General features: G+C 37.3%; 2 protein-coding genes across 3 annotated transcripts in view; both read left to right on the top strand.

The window, feature by feature from the left end:
• LOC142344493 (protein strawberry notch homolog 1-like) overlaps window positions 1–17778 on the top strand; it is a 99892-nt gene extending 82114 nt beyond the window's left edge. Inside the window, exons 21-26 of the mRNA XM_075396165.1 lie at window positions 5179–5250; window positions 5883–6029; window positions 6525–6736; window positions 8431–8630; window positions 13733–13847; window positions 17172–17778. Of these exons, the coding sequence (XP_075252280.1) occupies window positions 5179–5250; window positions 5883–6029; window positions 6525–6736; window positions 8431–8630; window positions 13733–13847; window positions 17172–17291 (866 nt within the window). The 3' untranslated portion in view covers window positions 17292–17778. The remainder of the gene's footprint in view (window positions 1–5178; window positions 5251–5882; window positions 6030–6524; window positions 6737–8430; window positions 8631–13732; window positions 13848–17171) is intronic.
• The window catches only part of LOC142344494 (galactokinase-like), a 451158-nt gene continuing 435260 nt past the window's right edge, over window positions 5562–21459 (top strand). For both annotated transcript variants that reach the window (XM_075396167.1, XM_075396166.1), the window contains exon 1: window positions 5562–5565. The gene's annotated coding sequence lies outside the window, so the exon portion shown is untranslated. The remainder of the gene's footprint in view (window positions 5566–21459) is intronic.

The following is a 21459-nucleotide window of genomic DNA, read 5'->3' as shown; positions in this document are numbered from 1 at the left end:
AGAAAAGTGCAAGCTATAGGTTTGTGGTCCGTAAAAACCAGTTTTTCTGCCTTCTATGACATAACAAAGTTTAACGGTTGCAGCTTAAATTGAAAGCAATTCTTTGTCAAGATTTGTCTAGAGAAAAATGCTAGTGGTCGGGTTTTGTCCGAACTTGATACCACATGAAGAGCTGCACCATTAGCTGTTTCTGTAGCATCAGTTGTTAATGACAAGGTGGTGTTTTTTAATGACAAGTGCGCTAAGTGATTCTGAATGCTGGGGAAGCTCATCAAATGTGGGTTCCATGGTATTCAACAGCATATTAGCTTTATTTCTTCTCTTTCAATTACTGACCAGTTTCTCAGATTCAATACGCACATGCTTGACCTTGAGAGTGCTTTTGCACATTGAGCAGAACCATGAGCCTTTTGGATGTGCTTTTAAGCCGACACAATCTAAATGAAACCATTTGATGAGGCATTTTTTGTTACATTTGAGCATTGCTCGATTATATAGCTCATTACAAAGACAATAGTGCCCTTGAAAATTTAATTTTTTCTCACCATTGCTCCTAGTTGGGCTTTCTTTTGCATTATTGTTCGGCTGATGGCTCTTTTTCGCGGCTAAAGGCAATTTGCACGGTTTTAGCCTTTGTATACTAACTGTTTGGTCCAAACATTTCACTTTTATTTGAGTTGTTTTCAACTCCTGATTGAAAGAGACTTCTTCGTGTGGACCAGAATAAGGAGCCTCTAATGGCTGTTTTACACGGTCTACACGCAGCCAGACATAAGAACATTGAGAGAGTACTTTCGGAATAAAAATATTGTCTTTAGAACTTGATTTTGTTTTTGAGGTGAAAACTAAACAGTCTAGATGACTGTAGCTGGCGAATATACTCAAGACAACTCTTCTAATTAATCGTTGAATGTGGAATTCGGGATTAGATCATCAAGACCACTGGTAGCTGATAATGCAGAAATTCCATTTTTGTCTGGTTTAATTCTAATTTCAAAGAGTACAATAGGCAAGGCTCTGAGCCAATCACTTTTAGCCGATTTTGAAGACTCTTCTATGAAATCTTTATATCTGACTGTTTGATTGAGGATGATAAGCAGGTGTTCTTAGCCTACAGAAACCAATAGTCTTGCTAAGCATTCGAAATGTTCACTTTCGAATTGAGAACCTCTGTCTATGGTTATGTATAAATGCACGCCAAAACTAGAAAACCACGAATTTAGAAGGTCATCACTTATAGCATCAGCTGTAGTTGATGAGACAGATTGTGCTTCAACCCATTTTGCCATTCTGTCGGTAAAAGTTACTGTATGACGAGAACCTGGAACTGCTGAAAGTGATCCCACAATTTTTAGATGTATTTGACTGAATCTGGGAATGCCGTTGTTAATCTGGCATGTCTTAGGTTTTGTGTCCTGAATTTTTGTTCTGCTGGCACTGAAGACATTCTTTGCACCACAATTTGATATTTTGACCAGCTTTTGGCTATGTAAATCTTGCTAGAATCATCTTTTTCGTAACTTTCCAATCAGGATGACATAAGTCATGGAACTGGCTGACAATAGGAAACTGAGAATTCGGAGGTAAAATAAGTCTCAGAACAACAGATTTATCACAGAGAAGTTTCTCAGTGCCAATAGTAACCTCTTCATCTCCGTCCAAATATTCATTTATCATGTAAGTACGAAAATCATTTGTCTTTCGCTAATTCTGGTAAATAAAAAATGTTGATATAGACGCCGGATACTTTTTGAGATTGTTCATAAGTATCAACTGAAGGACGTGAGAAACAATTAGCAACAATATTTTCCGACCCAGACAAATGGTGAATTTCATCTATATAGTTAGCCATAAAATAAAGCTGCCTGGGTTGTTGAGGACTATGGTTATTAGATGCGCTTATTCGAAGAAAAGTGCAAGCTATAGGTTTGTGGTCCGTAAAAACCAGTTTTTCTGCCTTCTATGACATAACAAAGTTTAACGGTTGCAGCTTAAATTGAAAGCAATTCTTTGTCAAGATTTGTGTAGAGAAAAATGCTAGTGGTCGGGTTTTGTCCGAACTTGATACCACATGAAGAGCTGCACCATTAGCTGTTTCTGTAGCATCAGTTGTTAATGACAAGGTGGTGTTTTGTGATGAATGGTGAAGAAGTACTGATTTGCTCAAGCCTTCCTTAAGTGCGCTAAGTGATTCTGAATGCTGGGGAAGCTCATCAAATGTGGGTTCCATGGATGTGTTGGCTGACTTGAATTAAGAAGACGCTTTAAAGCTCACTAATTTTTTGCATATTGCAAAATATGCTTCCTGTAATAAGAAAACCTGCCCATTATTCTTCGGAGTTCTTTGTAATTCTTGGGTTCTCCTAAACCAATCAAACTTTCAACCTTTGATGCAAGTGGTTGAATGCCGTCAGAGGAAGTTTCAAATCCTAAGAAATCATTAGTTTCCTTAAGCCATTTGCATTTAGTCAGGTTTACACGCAAGCCATTTTCATTTAATCTCGTTAACTAGTGATCAAGTGTTTCAAGATGCGACTCAATATCAGAGGACGCTACCAATACGTCGTCTGAGTACAGAAACACATCTGATATGTTCAGAACAACTTGGTGAATCGTTGAAATGTTTTTCTTGCATTCTTCAGACCGAATGGCATTCTGATAAAATCAAATAAACCAAAAGGTTCAGTTACGGCTGTTGTTTCTATGTCATCTGAGTGAATCGGCATCTGATGATATGATTTGACCAAGTCAAGTTTTCTGAAAATTTTTCTGCCATTAAGTTCAACCATTGAAAGTTGAGGCATTGGATAACTATCTCTGACAGTTATGTGATTTAAGGATCGATAGTCACCGCAGGGTCTCCAATCGCCAATTTCTTTCTTCGGAATCATATGCAAATGTGTTGAATAAGGACTCTTAGATGGCGGTTTTATACCAAGCCGTTGCATTTAATCAAAGAGTCAACTGGCGTCAATTTCTGGAGTCAACTGTCTTGGTTTCCGGTTGTTTCAATTTTGTGGACTGTTTTATGTTTTGCTTCGACATCAAAATTAACGTTTTGCCATAATTGCTCCTAGTCTAGCATTTTGAAATGACGAGAATCATTGTTAACAACTTGGACTGACAAATGACTGTCTTCAACTGGTGTCAAAGATTGTCTCGTAGAAAGACCTGTTATGTTGTCAGTTAAGGTGAGATTATCACAATTAGCTGTAATTTTGAATTCACCCAGGAAGAATATTGTCCTTGACGTCTGCTATAAAGAATGTGAAAGGAATTATTCTTCGCAAAGAGCGAATCGAAATTGATAACGACATTCTGCCAAAAATTTTAAGTGAATCTCCACTGGCTGTTCTAAGATTTGTTACAGTAGGTGTTACGGAGTTTGTATTAACAAATTTTGGCTTACTTATTGATGTCATTGATTCTGTGTCTGCTATGAAATCAATTGAATTTTCTCCTAATTCAGCGGCTATATGGATGCAGAGATTACCACAGGAGGTTGCTTTGCACAAACTAGGGGTTAATGGTTTGACGGATTTGCTGGAGTTTGAGCGAGACGTTGGCTCTGTTTTTGGGCTTCTGTCCTGGCCACTGACTCCAGTTTTTACATGATTTTGCTTTCACAGCAAACTAGATCTGATAGCGACAAACTTTTGGTCTTTGACCTGCTGTGAAAGGTCTGTGTATTCTCGATTGATCTGTTTGGCTTTGATTTGTTTACTGATTGGTTGTTTTGCGTTGAATGCTGATTGTACAATGGTCTTGTTGGCATCTGCTGTGTAGAGGCTGCAAATACCTCGGGAGGACTTGTGGCAACTACAGTGCTTGAGTAGCTATTAATTTTATCAGCTAATTGGACAAATTGTTGAAGTTCTAGTCGGGCTGAGAGTGCCGTTTTCACAGAAACTGGCATTGTTCGCAATAACCTGTGCTTTAAGACATCGTCATCTAGCGTCAAGTTACATTAAGCAAGCTTTCATTGAATTATCATCAAGCAAAATGAAGGTTTTTGACCGTCCAATGAAATCATTCCCAGGGCTTCTTCAATCATTTTTTGTTTTGACTTCTGGAAAATGCTGCAGATATGATCTTTGATGTCTCGATAATTGTCTATGCCCATTGGAAGATTGATTGCAACGTCTTCAGGAATTGCAGAAAGAATGTGTTGAAATTTCGTCTCATCATTTGTTATTGCGGCAAGGACAAATTGAGATTCCAGAAACTCTTCCAACGTAGCCACCTGAAGCTAAATGTTGAGCAACAAGAAACAATATTAAGAAGTCGAGTAAAGGTAACGTTCGACTCGAATTTGTTGTAATAAAACGATGAAAGTTGATTAGCTTGAAGGAAAAAAAAGTTGTTTTGCTGCCGTATTAGGCGTATATTAACAGTTAAGGGTCACCATTGTAGGAGTCGGGGAATCCTAAATTAATATTTAAATACGCCTTTCCCTTTAAAACAATAGATATGTATTTTTTGCTGTAATGGAAGCATATAGAGAAATCAACTGTAATAAAGACAATCAACAAAGGATATGAAGCTAAAACGTGGTTACATAAAATTCATGACTTCTACATTTCCTATTTAATTTTGAACAATTTGACTTTTGTTACATGACTATACTTGATACCTTGATACCATGACCTCTAATTGCTACGGTATCCTACAGCCCCACTTGCCTACTACCCAAGCAAACCGCTCGGCGATCGTTTTTGAGCAATTCGCCCGGCGTTAGTTGGTTATGTTTTAAGATGCCAAATTTGATTAGAGGAAATGCTATTTCGTATTAGTATTGAACTTATTTTCCTCCAATATGAAGGATGAGTTCAGCTTATTTATCTTTGTTAATGAAGCTGCGGACTAAATTAGAACAATTTAAGACAACCAGTAAAATTTTCAGTCGATTTTATTGTGCGTCCTGTTTTAATCCCAACATCTGCCAGCGGGGGTCAACGTTGGACATTTTCTGTCAATCTGCTGGCTATATGTGATGTGACCTCCCTCTCTCAAAAATTAACAGCCGAACTCAGTATTTGCTTATAATAGCATAACACAACAGTAGTTTGTGTTATCAGTGGTCTCTATCGCTGTCTCAATTGATTTATAGTTTACCTTGGCAACAATACTAATTTGGCTTTATTCTTCACAAATCTGAGCATTCATGTTTTCGTTTAGAGATGAAGACGTGTCTTGTGGATGTTGGGCTTTGTGAGAAGTCTATGGGTGGACAACTGATTCTCGACAAAGGTATGTTAAGATAATTTGTTCTGCATCGCATGCCTCGGGTATCGGTCGTCTTGAGCAATTGAAAAAGACCATAAACTGAGTATCTGAATGCTATGTTTCTCAGTGCACGTTTCCATTACCCCCCCCCCTCCCCCACGCAGTAACTTTACGCACCCCGCAATTGCAGAACACCTGCCAGTACATATTTAAATGTGCTAATATAGCACGTGCTCCTTGGGGATGCACATATGCGGGGTGGGCACAAGGGGAAAAGATCTCAAAATTGGTTTAATTTCCAGAAAGCTTTTGTCTTGTCTCGGGAAATTCTTATTAAATGCGGTTGATTTAATTGACCGGAATCAGTGTGGTCATTTTTTGGGTAAAGAATTCCGAGTTGAGTAAATAATATTACGAGACGATATAATTTTATACTTCATGTTCTTTTTTGCTGACCAATAGTGTAGGATGAGAGTAACGCTAAACCATTGCCGCTCTTTTGTTTAAGAAAACTTACATTCAAACCCATAAAATCTAATTTTATGGAAGCTGATTTTCTTTGGATGACCGAAGCATCTTAATAGATACCCTTAGAGCCATAGCTTATTCGTTTTTAACAATTGATTTTAATTGTACGTTGAAGCATTGTGTTGTAGATGCAAGTTCTATCTCCAAATTCCTCAATCGTATCTTGGGCATGCGAGTGAGACACCAGAACGCCCTGTTCGACTACTTTACAAATACACTGGATGCCATCATCATGGAGGAGAAGAAAATGGGCAAATTTGACCTCGGTATCCTCGGTTAGAGAATTTATATTGTGCTTTTGAGTTGAGTAAAGGTCGGGAGTAAGACGTGCTAAACGCCGGGAGCTAATGTTGAAGGGAGAGGACAGGATGATATTTGCAGGTCATTATAGGCCCCAGGATGTGTGACCTAATTTATTCCTCATATACAATATAGCAATTAATGAAGTTTGAGAGCAATCCTGTTATTTTCCGGCAATTTCCCGGTTATGTTTTGTTATCAGATCTATTGCTAATTGTTCAATTTTCAAGAAATAGACAAGTCATAGACTTTAGCTCATAGAAGTCAGTTTTGATTTTTGTAAAAATAATATTTTAATGCAAATTTTCTACTCATTTTGCCCTCTCTCATTTAAGCTAAACATAGCCTCCACAAGACTCAGCTACTGACGAAACAGCCCTCGCCTGTCGTTCGAGAGCAATTCGTCCGGCGGTAGTCGGTTTATTCAATTGGGTGTTTTCTTTTTCTTCAAAGTGACGTTTCGGATTTAGATTTGGGCAAGAACGGGGAGAGCATAACGAAGCGGAAGATAGAGACGTTCCGGTCTGAGTACCAAGACAGTACATTCTGTGAGTTGTACGAGGCGTCTGTGGAGAGGGGAGTGTCCTATGAGGAGGCAATCAAGAAGTACTCACATATGCGGGATAAGGAGAGCGAGGGGTTCTACGTGGACAAGATGGTCCATGGAATGCAAACTAAAAAGGTATATTCTTTTTGCTTGAAATTGAGCGGTACGTTCATCGAATCATTCAAGATATTCAATTCTCAAGTTAAAGCTTAGGAATATTATAGCTAAGTTGTAGTCCTGACTTTAGAAGACTCAATTTTACTGAAGAGTAGCATTCAGAATATGACTGTTTAATTGCTCTTGCACTAAGTTCATAGCAATTATTGTAAACGAGTGTCTTTTTTATGCAAAATTTTTGCTTGACAATTTTGACTTTTCGAGTGACTTTTACGCCCTTGACTTTTTGCGTTTTGCGTGATCTAACTTTGTCTCTCAATCACAATTTCAAGCAGCTGAATTCAATTGGCGGCAATTTAATACTAAAAGTCAAATGAAAAGTGCGCTGAAACTGGTGCCATTTTTTACTTTAAATCTTATCAGTGGTATTATCTTATTAGTGGTATTAGTGGTTTAAATCTTAATAGTGGTATATTTTAACCTCTAATGTGGTTATTTGAAGCCCACTATTGAACTTCTTAGTGCCATTTAGGCTCGCACTACCCCCCCCCCCCCTGAAGAAGGCTGCAATTGATTAGAGCTCCCACTAGTCGTTCGAGAGCAATTCTTCCGACGTTTAGTCGGTTATGTTTAATAGCCGCCCTCATCTTCTCAGCCGGCTATTATAGCGCTCCTATTTTTTTTTTTACTTCGTCGAATAAAAAAATGTTTCGCTTTACCTCATTTTGCCGCCTTTTCAACATTTTGCGTGAAATCTTTTTGACTTCTCTAGGCTAGTTTCTCTCTTCTCTCATTCTGCTAAAAGTGAATTTGAACATCAGCTGCTCAGCAAAGCAATTCAAAATGAACAGACTCAGTATAAAAATTGAAGTCAGAGTTAGAAACGGGATAAACCCATAAAGCCCAATTTTAGATGCCCGCTATTTGAACGTCGTTCCTATAAGTCTTATTTACCATCTCTAATGCTTATTGTTATTGATAGGAGCCCCTGTAGCCTCTCTCTAAGAAACAGAAGTATGTTCAACTACGAAATGCCATCAAAATAAATCGGACTTAAAAAAATGTTTTTGTACAAAAATCTTTTTTTTTCAATATCTTCTGTTATTTCAATCCCAATCATGCTTATTTGAATCAACGGCGGCTATTTTCCGGCAATCTGCCGGGTATGTTTTAATACGAAAATCTGTCATGTTTTGATTGTAGTATGATAGAAACGAAAACTTTTTAATGCGCTCAACCCCTTGCCAAATGCTTGTTTGTTGAGATACTTCTAGCTGACCACGTTTTTTTTTTCATATGCAAAAGATATCGGTACAGTAATATTTTCCCCTCTATAATTGTATACAATTTGTAGTGGCTTTTTGCTTTAATATCTGCTTATACCAAGCCCTTTTTATTTGTTTGATCACACAGATCAGTTACGAACTATTCCTACCCTTAGCCTCAACAAACTTTTTTTTCGCATGATCGAACAAACCGATTCGTGCTTTTTGTACTTATGATTACACGCGTAGCTTGAGATATAGAACTCGCCGTTACAATTATCGTGTAACTCTAGAATGGAAAAACATCAGTCATATTTGGACGTATTGCACCTCGAGGGGATTTCTGGACGAGTGGTGTGGGAGGGAGGGTGTACTATATAGGTGAACATGTACTGCAATGCGTTCTATGTGTCAAAAGTGAGGAATTATTTGCTGTGGTATGCGTAGGTGGTGCTAGTCAGTGCAGTCAAGTTAAACAATAAGAAGCTCCTCTACACACTCACCCGTCCCAATGTGGGAGCTTTGGCCAAGCTGGAGACCCTGAATAACATCCAGGAGGTCATGAACAAGGTGGAGCCAGCACAAGCCCAGAGCCTGTGGGAGAAACTACACTCATTGTCCGAAGCTGTCTGTAGTCATCAAATGTAGTGAGTAGAACGAATTTTTGGAGCATGTTGAAGTTTTGCTGCTGCTTTATGAAGATTTCCATCGAATTTGGGCTATTGTATCATTTACATTAATGTTCAACTGAGCCCTGGGAGTCTTTGATATGTAATTATCGGTTCGTTTGGGTTGTTATCTCCTAATTAGTAATCGTCAATTTTTGCTGCGTTCAGTTGATCAAGTTTCAAACGTAAATTGGCAGCATTTTTTACGAAGTTTGTAGCAATTATAGTAGTCCTGTTGTCTTTTATAATGCAATTTTTTGCTGGACCGATTTTTCGTCTGGCCCTTTTAACTTTTCGTCTCCTAAAACGGGGCAATTAGGCAAAGCGCGGAGGGCATTAATTGGCTGAGCAGCTCTCTTAGAGCCTCATCAAAACTGTTAAAGAGAAATAAGTTCATGTTAAGAAAGACTGTTCTTAATAGTCTTAACTCCCACTTAACCCCCACCTCCTAACACCACCCACACGCCGCTTCTCTACCTCATTCCACCCGTAATTCCGCAGGCTACCGTCCACCCGAACTAAAAGCGACACCCCCCCCCCCCCCCCCCCACTGTTGACCCCCCACTATTGCGCCCCCCCCCCCACCGCGCTGTTGAAACCCCCCCCCCCCACTGTTGCCAACCCCGCAGCCCCCTCTCCATCAGACCCCCCCCCCCTCGTGGCTACTAACGAACAAGCGATCGCTAAAAACACGCAATTTAATACTATTCACAACTTTTTGAAAATTTTTGTCATTTTTGAGTTTTTTCAAATTTAGGTGTCAAGGAATCTCCTCTAGGGTTTTACAAAAGCTATCTGCATAGTTTCTAGTGGTAGTGGAATGGTTTCAACATTTTAACATCACGAATTTTACATTTTTTTGACAAAACGTGCAAATTTTTTCAATTTTTTTGACATTTATTTTTCGTTTTTCACGTCTCTCCAGATGCAGAGGCCCAAAAACGTCCTTAAGCGGTTGATAATTAGTTACTGAAAAAACTTTTTTCCCATGGAATAGCTTTCAATTTTTTAATACAAATTTTAGCATTTTTTTTTAAAAAAAACTTGCATTTTTTCAAGTTTTTTTGAAGATTGTTCTTTTTTTAGGTTTCTTCAGCCGGAGAACCTCTAGAGTTTGACAAGAGGTTACTGTATAGTTTCTAAATGTAATGGAATGTTTTTAAGATTTCAACACCACAATTTTTATCATTTTTTTTACATTTGTTGTCCTTATTCAGGTTTTTTCAGACCCAGGGGCCAGAAAACTCCCTAAGGTGTTTTATAATAGGTTACTGACAAACTGTTATTGGCCACGTAATAGTTTTTCAACTATTAAATGTCACAATTTTTAGCAATTTTTTTTTAAATTTGCTTTGAAGTTTTTTGAGAACTTGTTTGATTGTTCAGCTTCAAGAGCAAAGGAATCTCCTTCAGTGTTTAAAAATAGGTTACTGTATATTTTCTAGAGGTATTGGAATGTCCTACAAGATTTTAACATCACGAAGTTGAGCATTTTTTTGACCTTTTTTGCCATTTTTTTTTTCATTTTTTTTGACATTTAGTCATTATTCAGGTTTTTTGAGCCTCAAGAGTAAGAAAATCTCCATTAGGTTTTGATAATAAGTAACTAGAAATTCTGTTTGCCGTGGAATAGTTTTCAACTTTTATTATCACAATTTTCAAGCAGTTTTTTAATGCAACTTGCTATTTTTTTCTAGTTTTTTGATTTTTTTCCTTCTCGGTTTTTCCAGCCTCAAGAGCCACACAAAGTCCTCTAGGACTTGATTTTAGGTTACTGCATAGCTTCTAGATTTAATGGAATGTTGATGTAATAGAATGGTTTTCGCGATTTTAATGTCGGCTATTTTTAAGAAAATTTGCATTTTTTCAAGTTTTTCAATCTTTTTGAATTTTGAATTATTTTTTTGGCACCAGGGTCCTAGGGACCTCCTCCAAAGTTTGATGATAAGCTTTCGCATAGTTTGTGGAGTTAATGGGATGGTTATCAATAATTTAATGACTCCAGCTTTAGCAATTTTTTGATAAAATTTATTTTTCTTTCAAATTATAGGAAAGCTATTATTAAATTCCAAGTTTATGGATCTTTATGAGCCAGTGAAACTATTTAAAGCTTGGAATACGGATACCGGATAGTGTCTTGAGACAATGAAATGGTCTTTGAAGATTTTAATATATTGAATTTTTGCAAGATTTTGTTAAAATTTGCGATTGCTTTCAAAATGTTTGTCCTTTTCTGAGTTTAACGATCATTACTGGCCAACGAAGCTTTTCAAGTCTTGCAGATGGGTTACTTGACTTAACTCCAGAGACAAAAAAATTAGATTTGAAAGTTTTCACTGCGAAATCTGGAAGCTTTTCTTTTAAATTTGCAATAAGCAAATTTTTAAAATATCAGTTTTTTTATTTATTTACTAACAAGGCTAGAGAACGAAATGTTGCATAGTCGAATCAAGCTAAAGCTAGCCTCACTCAACTGTGGCTAGCTACTGACGAAGCCAACCGCTCACCGGTTGTTTGAGATCAATTCGCCCGACGTTACTGGGTTGTGTTTGTTTTTGTTGTCCTGTCAGTTAGTCTCACTAATGATAGGTCTCAAATGTTCTCCAATTGGGCGTTATTGAATCGATTTAGTGGTTTAAGTTTATTGCTGTTTATTTCATTGCCCTCGACTCTTCTCTGAACGTTTGGTTGTTGCTTGCATTTGTTTCTACTTTTGTTGCGTAGTGTCCGCAATAATTGTTTCCATTAAAGTTTGTATATGTTTTTTTAATCGCTCTTGAACGCAGTTCATAGCAATTATTGTTAACCATTGTCTTTTGTATGCAAATCTTTCGCCTGACAATTTTGCGCTTTTCTTTTAGAACTTTCTTTGACTTCTCAAGTGACTTTTTTACGATTTCGTTCATCATTTTTGAGTGATCTCCAGTGCTCCGAAGTTGCTAATATAAAATCGGTTGCGGCGTAGCAGAATTAACTGACTTGTAGCGCAGTAGCTAGTGAGGGTGGCACCGGATCGAGAGGTCAGTGGTGCAAATCCCGGTGGGGTCAAAGTTTTTTGCACCCATAAAGAAAAATTGATCTAGGCTAGAGCCCCTGATGAATTAAATTGCCTCGCCTGTCGTTCAAGAGCAATTCTTCCGACATTTGTCGGTTTATGTTTGTTCTTTTACTTGTCTTTAATTTGTTTTGCTGTTTGAACCCCATCGTGTAAAAGTTTTTTGAGATTGACGTTGTCGGAATTAAGGACTTCGATAACGCTATTTCTGAAAATAAGACAAACTCAATTTGATTTTCCGATTTTTCAGTGTTCTATATACTTTCGTGAACGTCTTGGTATTCGATGTTTCTTTTTGGAGACTGTTTAATAGCCGCACAGCGCTACCTGGGGCTTTTATTGGCCTTCTCTTGGTTTGTTTACAATTCCAAGAATTTGAATTGTATTGGGGCGCTGTCTTTTTTTAAGATCTGTATACACATTTTCATGATTTTTGAAGTCAAATTGGAGTAGTGATTTTGGTCACGCCGAAAAGGAAATGGAGGGAAAAAGCGAGTGGTTTTGCGGCGTGAATTTTTTTCGCTCCAATTTTAAAGTAGAGTGAGAAAATGGTGTTTGAACATAAATTCGCTCTCTCGCAAGTGGTTTTTTGTTCACATGCGGCAATTTCTATTTGGTTTTTATTGTTTTTTTGATTTTTGGATCGAATTTTTTTCTAAATGGTTTTCCCAATTCACCCATAGTCCGTGTTTTTAGGTCTAGTTTTTTGTTTTGTCAATGAAAATTCTTTAAATTGTACGTCAAGACTTGTCCTGCTATGTTTTTCGTCGTCGCGATTTTTGTTACTACCATATGACGTCACACCAATTCAAATCTGCTTTTTGTTCCTTCGTTCATGCAATTTCAACTGAAGCGCGTGTGTGACGTCATTTTTTTTGCTCCTAGTGGAGCGACCTTTTTGGTTCATTCGCGTGAATAAATTTTTGGTCACTTTTGACTTACCTCACTCACAAAAATGACTTCCTCACTTTGAAATTTACTTCTATTTACTTTAATTCAAAGAGATAAGGTCAAATGGGCGGATGTCACTTTAAATGAAGGTTATTAGAGAGCAGCTAATAGAGGCAGCAAAAACTTATACATATTTTGAATTAAAATATAACATCAGCCTTCAATGAAAAGACGAATTTTTTTGTATGTCTTTTTTACTGTTTTTTTGAGACTGCAGATCTACGTAGCTATTGCGGCTATTTGTTGGCAAGCTGCCAGCTATGTTTTTAAGGAGGCTGATAGTGTTGTCTGTAGTTGCTTCAATTATTTGAATTGTAGTTAAGGACTGGTCCTGCTATGTTTTTTCAAATCGTCGTCTCCGTCGATGTTCCTTGGAGCTCTGTCACTTCTTCCTTCTAGAGGTGCAGTTTAATCTGTGTACGTGACGTCATCATTTTTTACTCACTTTTGCGTCAGCTTTTAGGGCAGTTTTGCGTGATCAGTTTTGGAGTTAGTTAACGCAAAAAATTGACTGTACACTGAATGAAGTTTGGAAAATTTAACTATGTGAAGATCAACAGAGTGCATCTAAACTTTGCTGCATTTCTTGAGTACTAGAGTTTTTTTATTGTAAACCTTGTGCATTTCATTTTCATGGAGCTATCTTTTGTTGGAGCTTTTCCTTTGTATGTCAACCATTACACTCCGACTCCGACCATTATAACTAGAAAAAAAACGGGTGACTAATTTATCTTTTCGTATACTTTGCTGTTTCAATTCCTATGAAGGTCAAGGAAGTCTTTCGCTACTATTTGCCATAAATGTACCGGATATGTTTGCTTTTAATCCTTGTACACCTATATTCTCTCATTAAGAAACGGTGTGTGACTAACTATGAAATCCAATCAAGATAGTCCTCTTTTATTTTTTGTATTACATTTTTTGTTCTTGGGGAATGAGGCGCCGAAATCAAAAGTGCGCTGAAATGTATTTTAAATGAATTCATTGTCCCACCTGAAGCAAGCTACAATCGAATCAACTCTCTGCTTGTCAGTTCAGAGAATTGTCAGTTATGTTTTGTTTGTTTCTGTTTCAGTCATGGTAGCTGTCGGCGTGTGAACTGTGACGTGGGAAAGAGGCTTCGCAAACTGTATGTTCTGAGTGGGAGTGTGTTGTCTGTGTGGAATAGAGTGGAGAACATGCTAGCACAGGTCGGTCATCTATTAATCTTTATTTGTTGTCACCTACTAGTTCTCCTGAGGCAGAAGTTGAACATCAGTAGATGTTACCGAGTATCACATGCTAGATTTAGAACTTCTCCTTGTGAATAGAACTTCCATTTTTTACAACCGTACGGGAATTAACTAATGTAGAAATAATGGTTTGCATTGCCCGATAGTAGGTGGGACTAGCCATTAAAGGGGATGAATACTAATATAGGTATAATTGTGTGGTTATATTCCACCTGAGAAAGGAAACAGTTCTGAGAATTTTACTCTGTTGCATGATACAAGCTCGGGCTCAATAAGGACATGATTTCCATTATTAGTTGCTCTTGAACTAGCAATTATTGTAAATGTGTTGGTCTTTTTTATGCAAATTTTTGGCTTGACTGTTTTTGCGCTTTTCTTCTAAAACATTCTTTGACTTCTCAAGTTAATTTTTCACGCTTTCGTTCTTCATTTTGAGTGAGCTCTATTGCTCTCACTCCGGAGTAAAACGTGTTGTTAATATTAAATTGGTTGCAGCAGAACAAAAAGTAGGCCTGATAGCCGAGTGGGCAGTGCATCTGGTTTTAATTCTAAATTCCTCGAAAATAACTACAAAAGAATTCGTCATCCTTCTTTTTGTGTAAATACTTCACTTTGCTGTATGAGCTACCTTTTTGGTTCGTAATTTTTGTAGGCGAATTCATGAGAATTCCATGAATTCTTTTTTCCACGAACTCCGTATCCATAGTAATTTTTAATTGCTCTCGAACGAAGTTTGAGGCAATTCCTCCGTTCGTTTGAACAAATTTGACTTCTCCAGTGACTTTTTCACGCTTGACTTCTTGGGTTTTGCGTCATCTCAATTGCTCTCTTATTAAGGTTTTAAAGAGCGAAACGAAATTGGTGACTTCTAATAGTCAAATGAAAAGCGCGCTGGAGTTGGTTTAATTTTTCACTTGAAAATCTGAAAAGTGGCCTATACAATCTTTAATAGTAATCTCAAACAAACTCTAAACAATCTCTATCAGTTAAATCCTATATATTAAATGCGTGAGCTCTTAAGTGTGACAAAATTTTTGCATCTTTAAGGAGCCTCTCGAAGCGCATGTTTAAGAGCCGCATTGAACAGCACGGTTAAGCGAGTATATCGAGAGAGAGAGAGAGAGATAGAGTGAGAGATAGAGAGAGATAGATAGATAGATAAATGACCTAAAAGGCTCAAAGTAGATGGCTGAGAATTGAATCTGGGACAAAAGACAGGTAGTTTACTGCTTGATTTTTGCGTGATCTCAATTTCTCTCAATCTGAAATATGCTTATTGATAAAATAGGAGCATTGTGAGAAAGGGTTATTTGTAGTGGTTATAGCGCACTTGCTAAGATTGACGACTGCTGTTTTGATGATCGATGGTTCCAAACCGTGTCTAATCAACACCATGCCGCCTGGCGTTCGAGAGCAATTCTTGCGACGCGAATCGGTTTTTGTTCCTGTGTGGGTGCGTGTTTGGGGGATGAAAAATGGTAATCCTACTATATATGAAAAGCGTGAGCTCTCAAGTGGGACAAAATTTTTGCATGTTTGAGCCCCTCGAAGCGCATTTTCAACAGCCGCATTGAACAGCATGGTTAAGCGAGGTCATTGATCAAAAAGGCTCAAAGTAGATGGGTGAGAACCGAACCTGGGAGAAAAGACTGTTAGTCAGGTGCAGTTACCACGAGGCTTTGAGGGCTTGAATGAATGCTTGCGAAGAGGGATGATTTACTGTCCTGGGTACTACGTGTTTTTTAATTGCTTGCGAACGAAGTTTGAAGTTTTTATTGTAAACGTGTGTTTTTTTGCAAGAATTTAGCTTTACGGGTTTTGCGCTATTCTAGAACAATCTTAGCTTTCAACTATGTTTTTCACGCTTTTCTGTCTTATCTTGCTCTATTATAATAATTATCAGTCGCAATTGAGCACTATTGTTAACATTGCTCCTATCGTAACCTGTTTTATGGTTCATTTATCATGCAACCTATCGCATAATAAATGCATTTTGAGACCTGCTTTGCCATTGTATTTGAGCTCCTAATATGCACATTTTCGCGCCCATAAAGCATGCGGTATTGCAAAAAGAAGCGGGTCATAAACGCCGTTGTCCAGAAATTTGCTGCAGAGTGCAATAGGCATAGTTAGCGTAAGCTGAGAGAACTATGGCTGTTAAGCGAGGGGCATGGGTTCGATCCCGAGTTGGTGCGAAACAGAAACCTTAAATTCTTTTAAGTCTTCTATTCGTGTAAATGATTTTCTAATGGCTTTGCGGGCCTGCTAGTGTTAATTTAATTTGCTGTAATTATAAAACTGCAGAATACTACTCAGCATTGACGTCAAAATAGTTATCAAGCTCATCAAGTTGACGCTCATATGATCTATGGAGACAATTTAGGACGCAAATTTCGACTGCCCTCGTTTTTTGCGGACAAAAGAGAGTAATTGAGGGGAAAAACAAACGAAAAATTGAGAACTGAGAAATAACGCCTATACCTTCTTTAAATATAAAGTTTTTTCAAGTATACATGTGAAACTTTTTAGATTCGATTTTTCAGGTACGTCAATGTTTATTTCATTAGTGCGAGAAAATTGATTTTTCACACGGCATTTGTTAGAAGTTTTTAGGAAACGCTTCCTATTTGATTTTTTTGTTGCGTATTTGTTAGAACTGTTGAGCTGAGCCTATTTAGTTGTAGTAAGGACTCTTAGCAATAATGGTAGATAGTTGGAAATCTTCATGAAAACTGTTCGACAATGTCCCTTGTTGAGTCAAACTTTTAGACATTCTAAACTAACTTATTAATTGCTCACAAATGAAGTTTGTAGCAATTATGTTAGTCCTGTGGTTTTTTAATGCGATTTTTTTGTCTGACCCACTTGACTTTTCGTCCTCAAAAACGGGATAAACAGATAGCGCCCAGCGGGTATCAAGTTCTTTTAGAGCCGGAGGGCATTAAGTGGCTGAGCAGCTCCTATTAGAGCCTTGCGACTTACTAGTTGCTAATTAAGTGTGCGATTCACCGAAACTGTTTTGAGGAGACAATTTCGGGGTGTGAAGGGTGGTTCTTTTAATTTGACCCCCCCCCCCCCCACCCCACGTCCACCCTCCTACAACGTGGTTAAATCGGATCCCCTCTCGTCCGCCGCTCCCATAACCCTGCCCCCACCATTGCTTAGCCGCAGCCAACCGGTCGTCGTTCGTTCGAAAGCAATTTCCCCGACGTTAGTCGGTTATGTTATAATTTTCCTATTCGTTTTTCCTCTAAAAATTGTGTGTAATGGGTCGGTGTTTAGGTAACGAATAGCAAAATGCAGGTAATCAGACTGAAGACAACGGATGGGCAGAAGGTGGTGGGACTGCTAATTCCACCAAATGCCATTCAGAAGCTAAAGGAGGCACTTTCCACCAATTAATCCACCGACGTACTCACAACACAAGCACTCACTCTCGTACTACTATTCAATTATTACACCACAGCCCGGTGGAGTTTTTAGTTCCTGCCATTATGGAATTTGAACAAGAAAACGACCGAGGCAATCAGGAAAAGGAAAAACGCAATGGGTTGAGTAGAGTTTGGATTGGTGTCTTTCGAAATGTTAAAAAACAATTGATAAACTGATTATTTATATTCGATGCTCTCGTGGAAAGATTAAATGTTCGGCATTGCAAGAACGTGACCAATAAATTCAATCGCAATAGTCGGGTTAGATCATTTAATAATGTAAAATTAGAAGTAATTAGTAACTACTTCCACTGGTGTCAACTAATATTCTGTGGGTTATATCCAGCGAAATTGATAGATTTCAAAGATTTTGAAAGCTTTTGAATTCTTAGGGTTCATGATTTTTTAAAAAAAAACTTCATTTTCCTAGGCAGGTAAAACGCAATATAATTGATCTCAATTGAAAAAATTGTACTAAATTCCCGTGTTTTCACTTAAATATTTTGATTGCATTAACAGTAATAGGCTTCCTGAAAATGAAGGAATGTTAGAATCGAAATCTTTAATTATAAGGATAACTATAGGTGCAGAGTCGAGTAGATTAAATATTAAATCGAGATATATCATTCAATATGAGCGTTAACATTTCCTATTTGCCTCTAGATTGTCTCAAACTAACCATGCAAATAATGAGTCGAGTCCTGTCACTATTTATTTACTGCCCTGGCCGAGACAGGATGTTAATCTTTAAGATTCTTCCAAAAAATGTTAATCTTGCAACATCTTGTAAGATTCTTCCAAGATTAGCGTCCTCTTGCAATATTAACATCGAAAACTTTGCCTTCATTGAAAAATTATTTGGCCCTGCCGGGATTCTGGCAATTTTAACATCCTGAATCGACTAGGGTACACCTATTGTCCTTATAAATTGCCTCTAACGTTAAACCCAGTTAACACTTCTGATCTTTAAGTTCATTTTTTTGTCCAAAATCGATCTTTCTTTAATTACTCCATTGTTGCAGTTTCTTTTGATAATTTGCAAAAATACTGGCTAAAATGTTTTGTTAAAATTGACCTTTTATCGTACATTGCTGCAGTTTTATCAGTCATTAATATTCGATGTAAATTATAAATGGTTTAATATTTTTGATTTTTGTTTGATATTAACATTGCGTGATTGTGTATTGGGCTTAAGTTGTTCTCTCTCTTTCTTCCAACTTTCAGGTTTCTGTGAAAAGTGTCACTGAAATGAATAAATTCATAAATTATCTGTTTTATTCTTGAATACACATACTTTTACTGATATTTATGAATCTCGCAATATTAATAGATTTACAGGCAAATTAACGTTATCAAGAACTCAAGTTTTCACTGACTGTCAATGAATTTGTAGCATTAATGTGGTTTTTACCGGTGGTAATTTCGTTAACTGCTAGAAGATTTGTGACCGATTAATTGCTTTCAAAAAAATTTTGTAGCAGTTATTAATAGCCGCCCTCATCTTCTCAGCCGGCTATTATAGCGCTCCTATTTTTTTTTTTTACTTCGTCGAATAAAAAAATGTTTCGCTTTACCTCATTTTGCCGCCTTTTCAACATTTTGCGTGAAATCTTTTTGACTTCTCTAGGCTAGTTTCTCTCTTCTCTCATTCTGCTAAAAGTGAATTTGAACATCAGCTGCTCAGCAAAGCAATTCAAAATGAACAGACTCAGTATAAAAATTGAAGTCAGAGTTAGAAACGGGATAAACCCATAAAGCCCAATTTTAGATGCCCGCTATTTGAACGTCGTTCCTATAAGTCTTATTTACCATCTCTAATGCTTATTGTTATTGATAGTAGCCCCTGTAGCCTCTCTCTAAGAAACAGAAGTATGTTCAACTACGAAATGCCATCAAAATAAATCGGACTTAAAAAAATGTTTTTGTACAAAAATCTTTTTTTTCAATATCTTCTGTTATTTCAATCCCAATCATGCTTATTGGAATCAACGGCGGCTATTTTCCGGCAATCTGCCGGGTATGTTTTGGCTCCTATTAGTCTTTCATGCAATTTTCCGCTTAATCGATTTTTCTACTTTATTTATTGGAAACACGTAATGCGAGGGCATTAATTTCCATCCAGTGCACCTAGAGATCTAGTCTCGACAAGTGTTCCACCAAAACTGCCGAGGGGGTATAATTTTGTGATTTGAAGGCCAATTTTGGCAAGTTTGGACCCCTCTTCTCTACCCCCCGCCCACCGCACGCACCCGCTTTGATAGTTTTACGTATTAAAGCGATATTGCAGAAGTAGTTAACTTCTTTGTAAAGCGGAGGCTTGGACAAATGTTTTATTCACGTCTTGTTACGAAGTGCTGAGAGCATTGGGGACATGCCTCTTCAATTGAAAAACTGCTGCAATCAGAAGTGTAGTGGTATGACTGCAGAAGAACATTGAAGAGTGGTTTTTGCGATTAATTGTCAAACGTTTGGAGCAAATACTTTAGCCCTGTGGTTGCTTCAATGCAACTTTTTGCTTTATCGAATTTTCGTCTAACATTTTTGACTTCATCAGAAATGTGATCAACAGAAAAACTGAGAACATTAGTGACTGAGCAGCTTTGCTGGTCTTAGTCTTAGAGTAGAAATCACGGAAGCTGCCTAAAAAAGAGAAGGACGTTGTGGACTCCCTGTTAACACGCCCTTAGTTCTTCTCACCAGTGTCTATCAAGCCCAACGAGCCCCTAGGGAAAATCAATGGTTTCTTGCACTCAATTTTCATTCTTGCCATCAATCTTACAGTTAAATTTATGCTAGCCACCTTAGCTCAAGCTCGCTACTAGGCGAAATCAACTTCCTTAAAGTTTTTGTGGAGAGGAACCAGGCAAAGATTTAGCGTCTTAAACTGAATAATAAAATACCAAATTAACCGAAAAACAACTGAACTGCAAATAAAGGAAAATAAGAACTTTTAAACATCACAAAATGAGGAGGTTGAACTAATAGATCGAACTGCTGGACAGATGAGTCGTTGAACTAAAATGAAGCAACTGCATGGATTGCCCAAAATAGTCCAAAATTGGATTGCTCAAAATGGATTGCCCAACTGCATGGATTGCCCAAAATAGTCCAAAGGATTGCCCAAAATTTTAAAATGAAATGCTTTTAAAATCTATTTCACTTTAAAATTTTAGACTGTTTTGGGGATTTTTTGGTCTCCAGTGATTTCAATTGATGAACTTTAATATTTTATTACACTTCTTGAGTTTTTGCAAATAAAAATAAGACTGACAGGAAAATGTTTTTTTTTCAAAGAATTTGAATTTTATTGGTGCGGTCTTTAAGATCTATTCACACTTTTTGACGTCTTGTCAATGAAAAATCAAGTTGGAGTAGTAATTTTAATCACGCTTGAGTAGTAAGAGGTGCAAAAACCAAGTAGTTATAAGGCAGACATTGTTTCGAACTGATTTAGAGTCAATTGAGGAAAAGGTATTTAAACAGTTTTTTGGTTTTTTAGAGCATTCTTTTTTCAAATGCGGCTATTTGATTTCTGTTTTTGTTGTTTAATTGTTCTTGAACGTAGTTCATTGCAATTATTGTAAACGGATGTGTCTTTTTTATGCAAAATTTTCGCTTCGCTTGAATATTTTGACTTTTTGAGTGACTTTTACGCCCTTGACTTTTTGCATTTCGCGTGATCTAAAATTCTCTCTCAATAACAATTTCAAGCAGCTGAACTCAATTGGCGGCAATTTAATACTAAAAGTCAAATGAAAAGTGCGCCGAAACTGGTGTCATTTTTTACTTTAAATCTTAATAGTGGTACATGTTAACCTCTAATGTGGTTATTTGAAGCCCACTATAGAACTTCTTAGTCCCATTTAGGCTCCCCCCCCCCCCGACTGAAGCAGGCTGCAATTGATTAGAGCTTCCTCTACTCTAGTCGTTCAAGAGGAATTCTTCCGACGTTTATTCGGTTATGTTTTCTCTTCATTTTCGGTACAAACACTTGTGAAAGTTATACGTGTGTTCTAGTAACCTATAGTTAAAGTTCTTTAAACTCGGTAAAAGTCAACTAATGGCTTTCAAGACTTGGACAATTTCTGTTTTTTTAAAATCTTATTGATTTCTGAATTTTGCCTTATTTTGTAGTTTTT

This window comes from Convolutriloba macropyga, chromosome 8 (assembly GCF_964194025.1).
Source record: "Convolutriloba macropyga chromosome 8, txConMacr16.3, whole genome shotgun sequence".
In the NCBI taxonomy this organism is placed as follows: domain Eukaryota; kingdom Metazoa; phylum Xenacoelomorpha; order Acoela; family Convolutidae; genus Convolutriloba; species Convolutriloba macropyga.
Note: the sequence above shows the minus strand (reverse complement) of the source record. Positions and strands in the feature narration are given on the sequence as shown.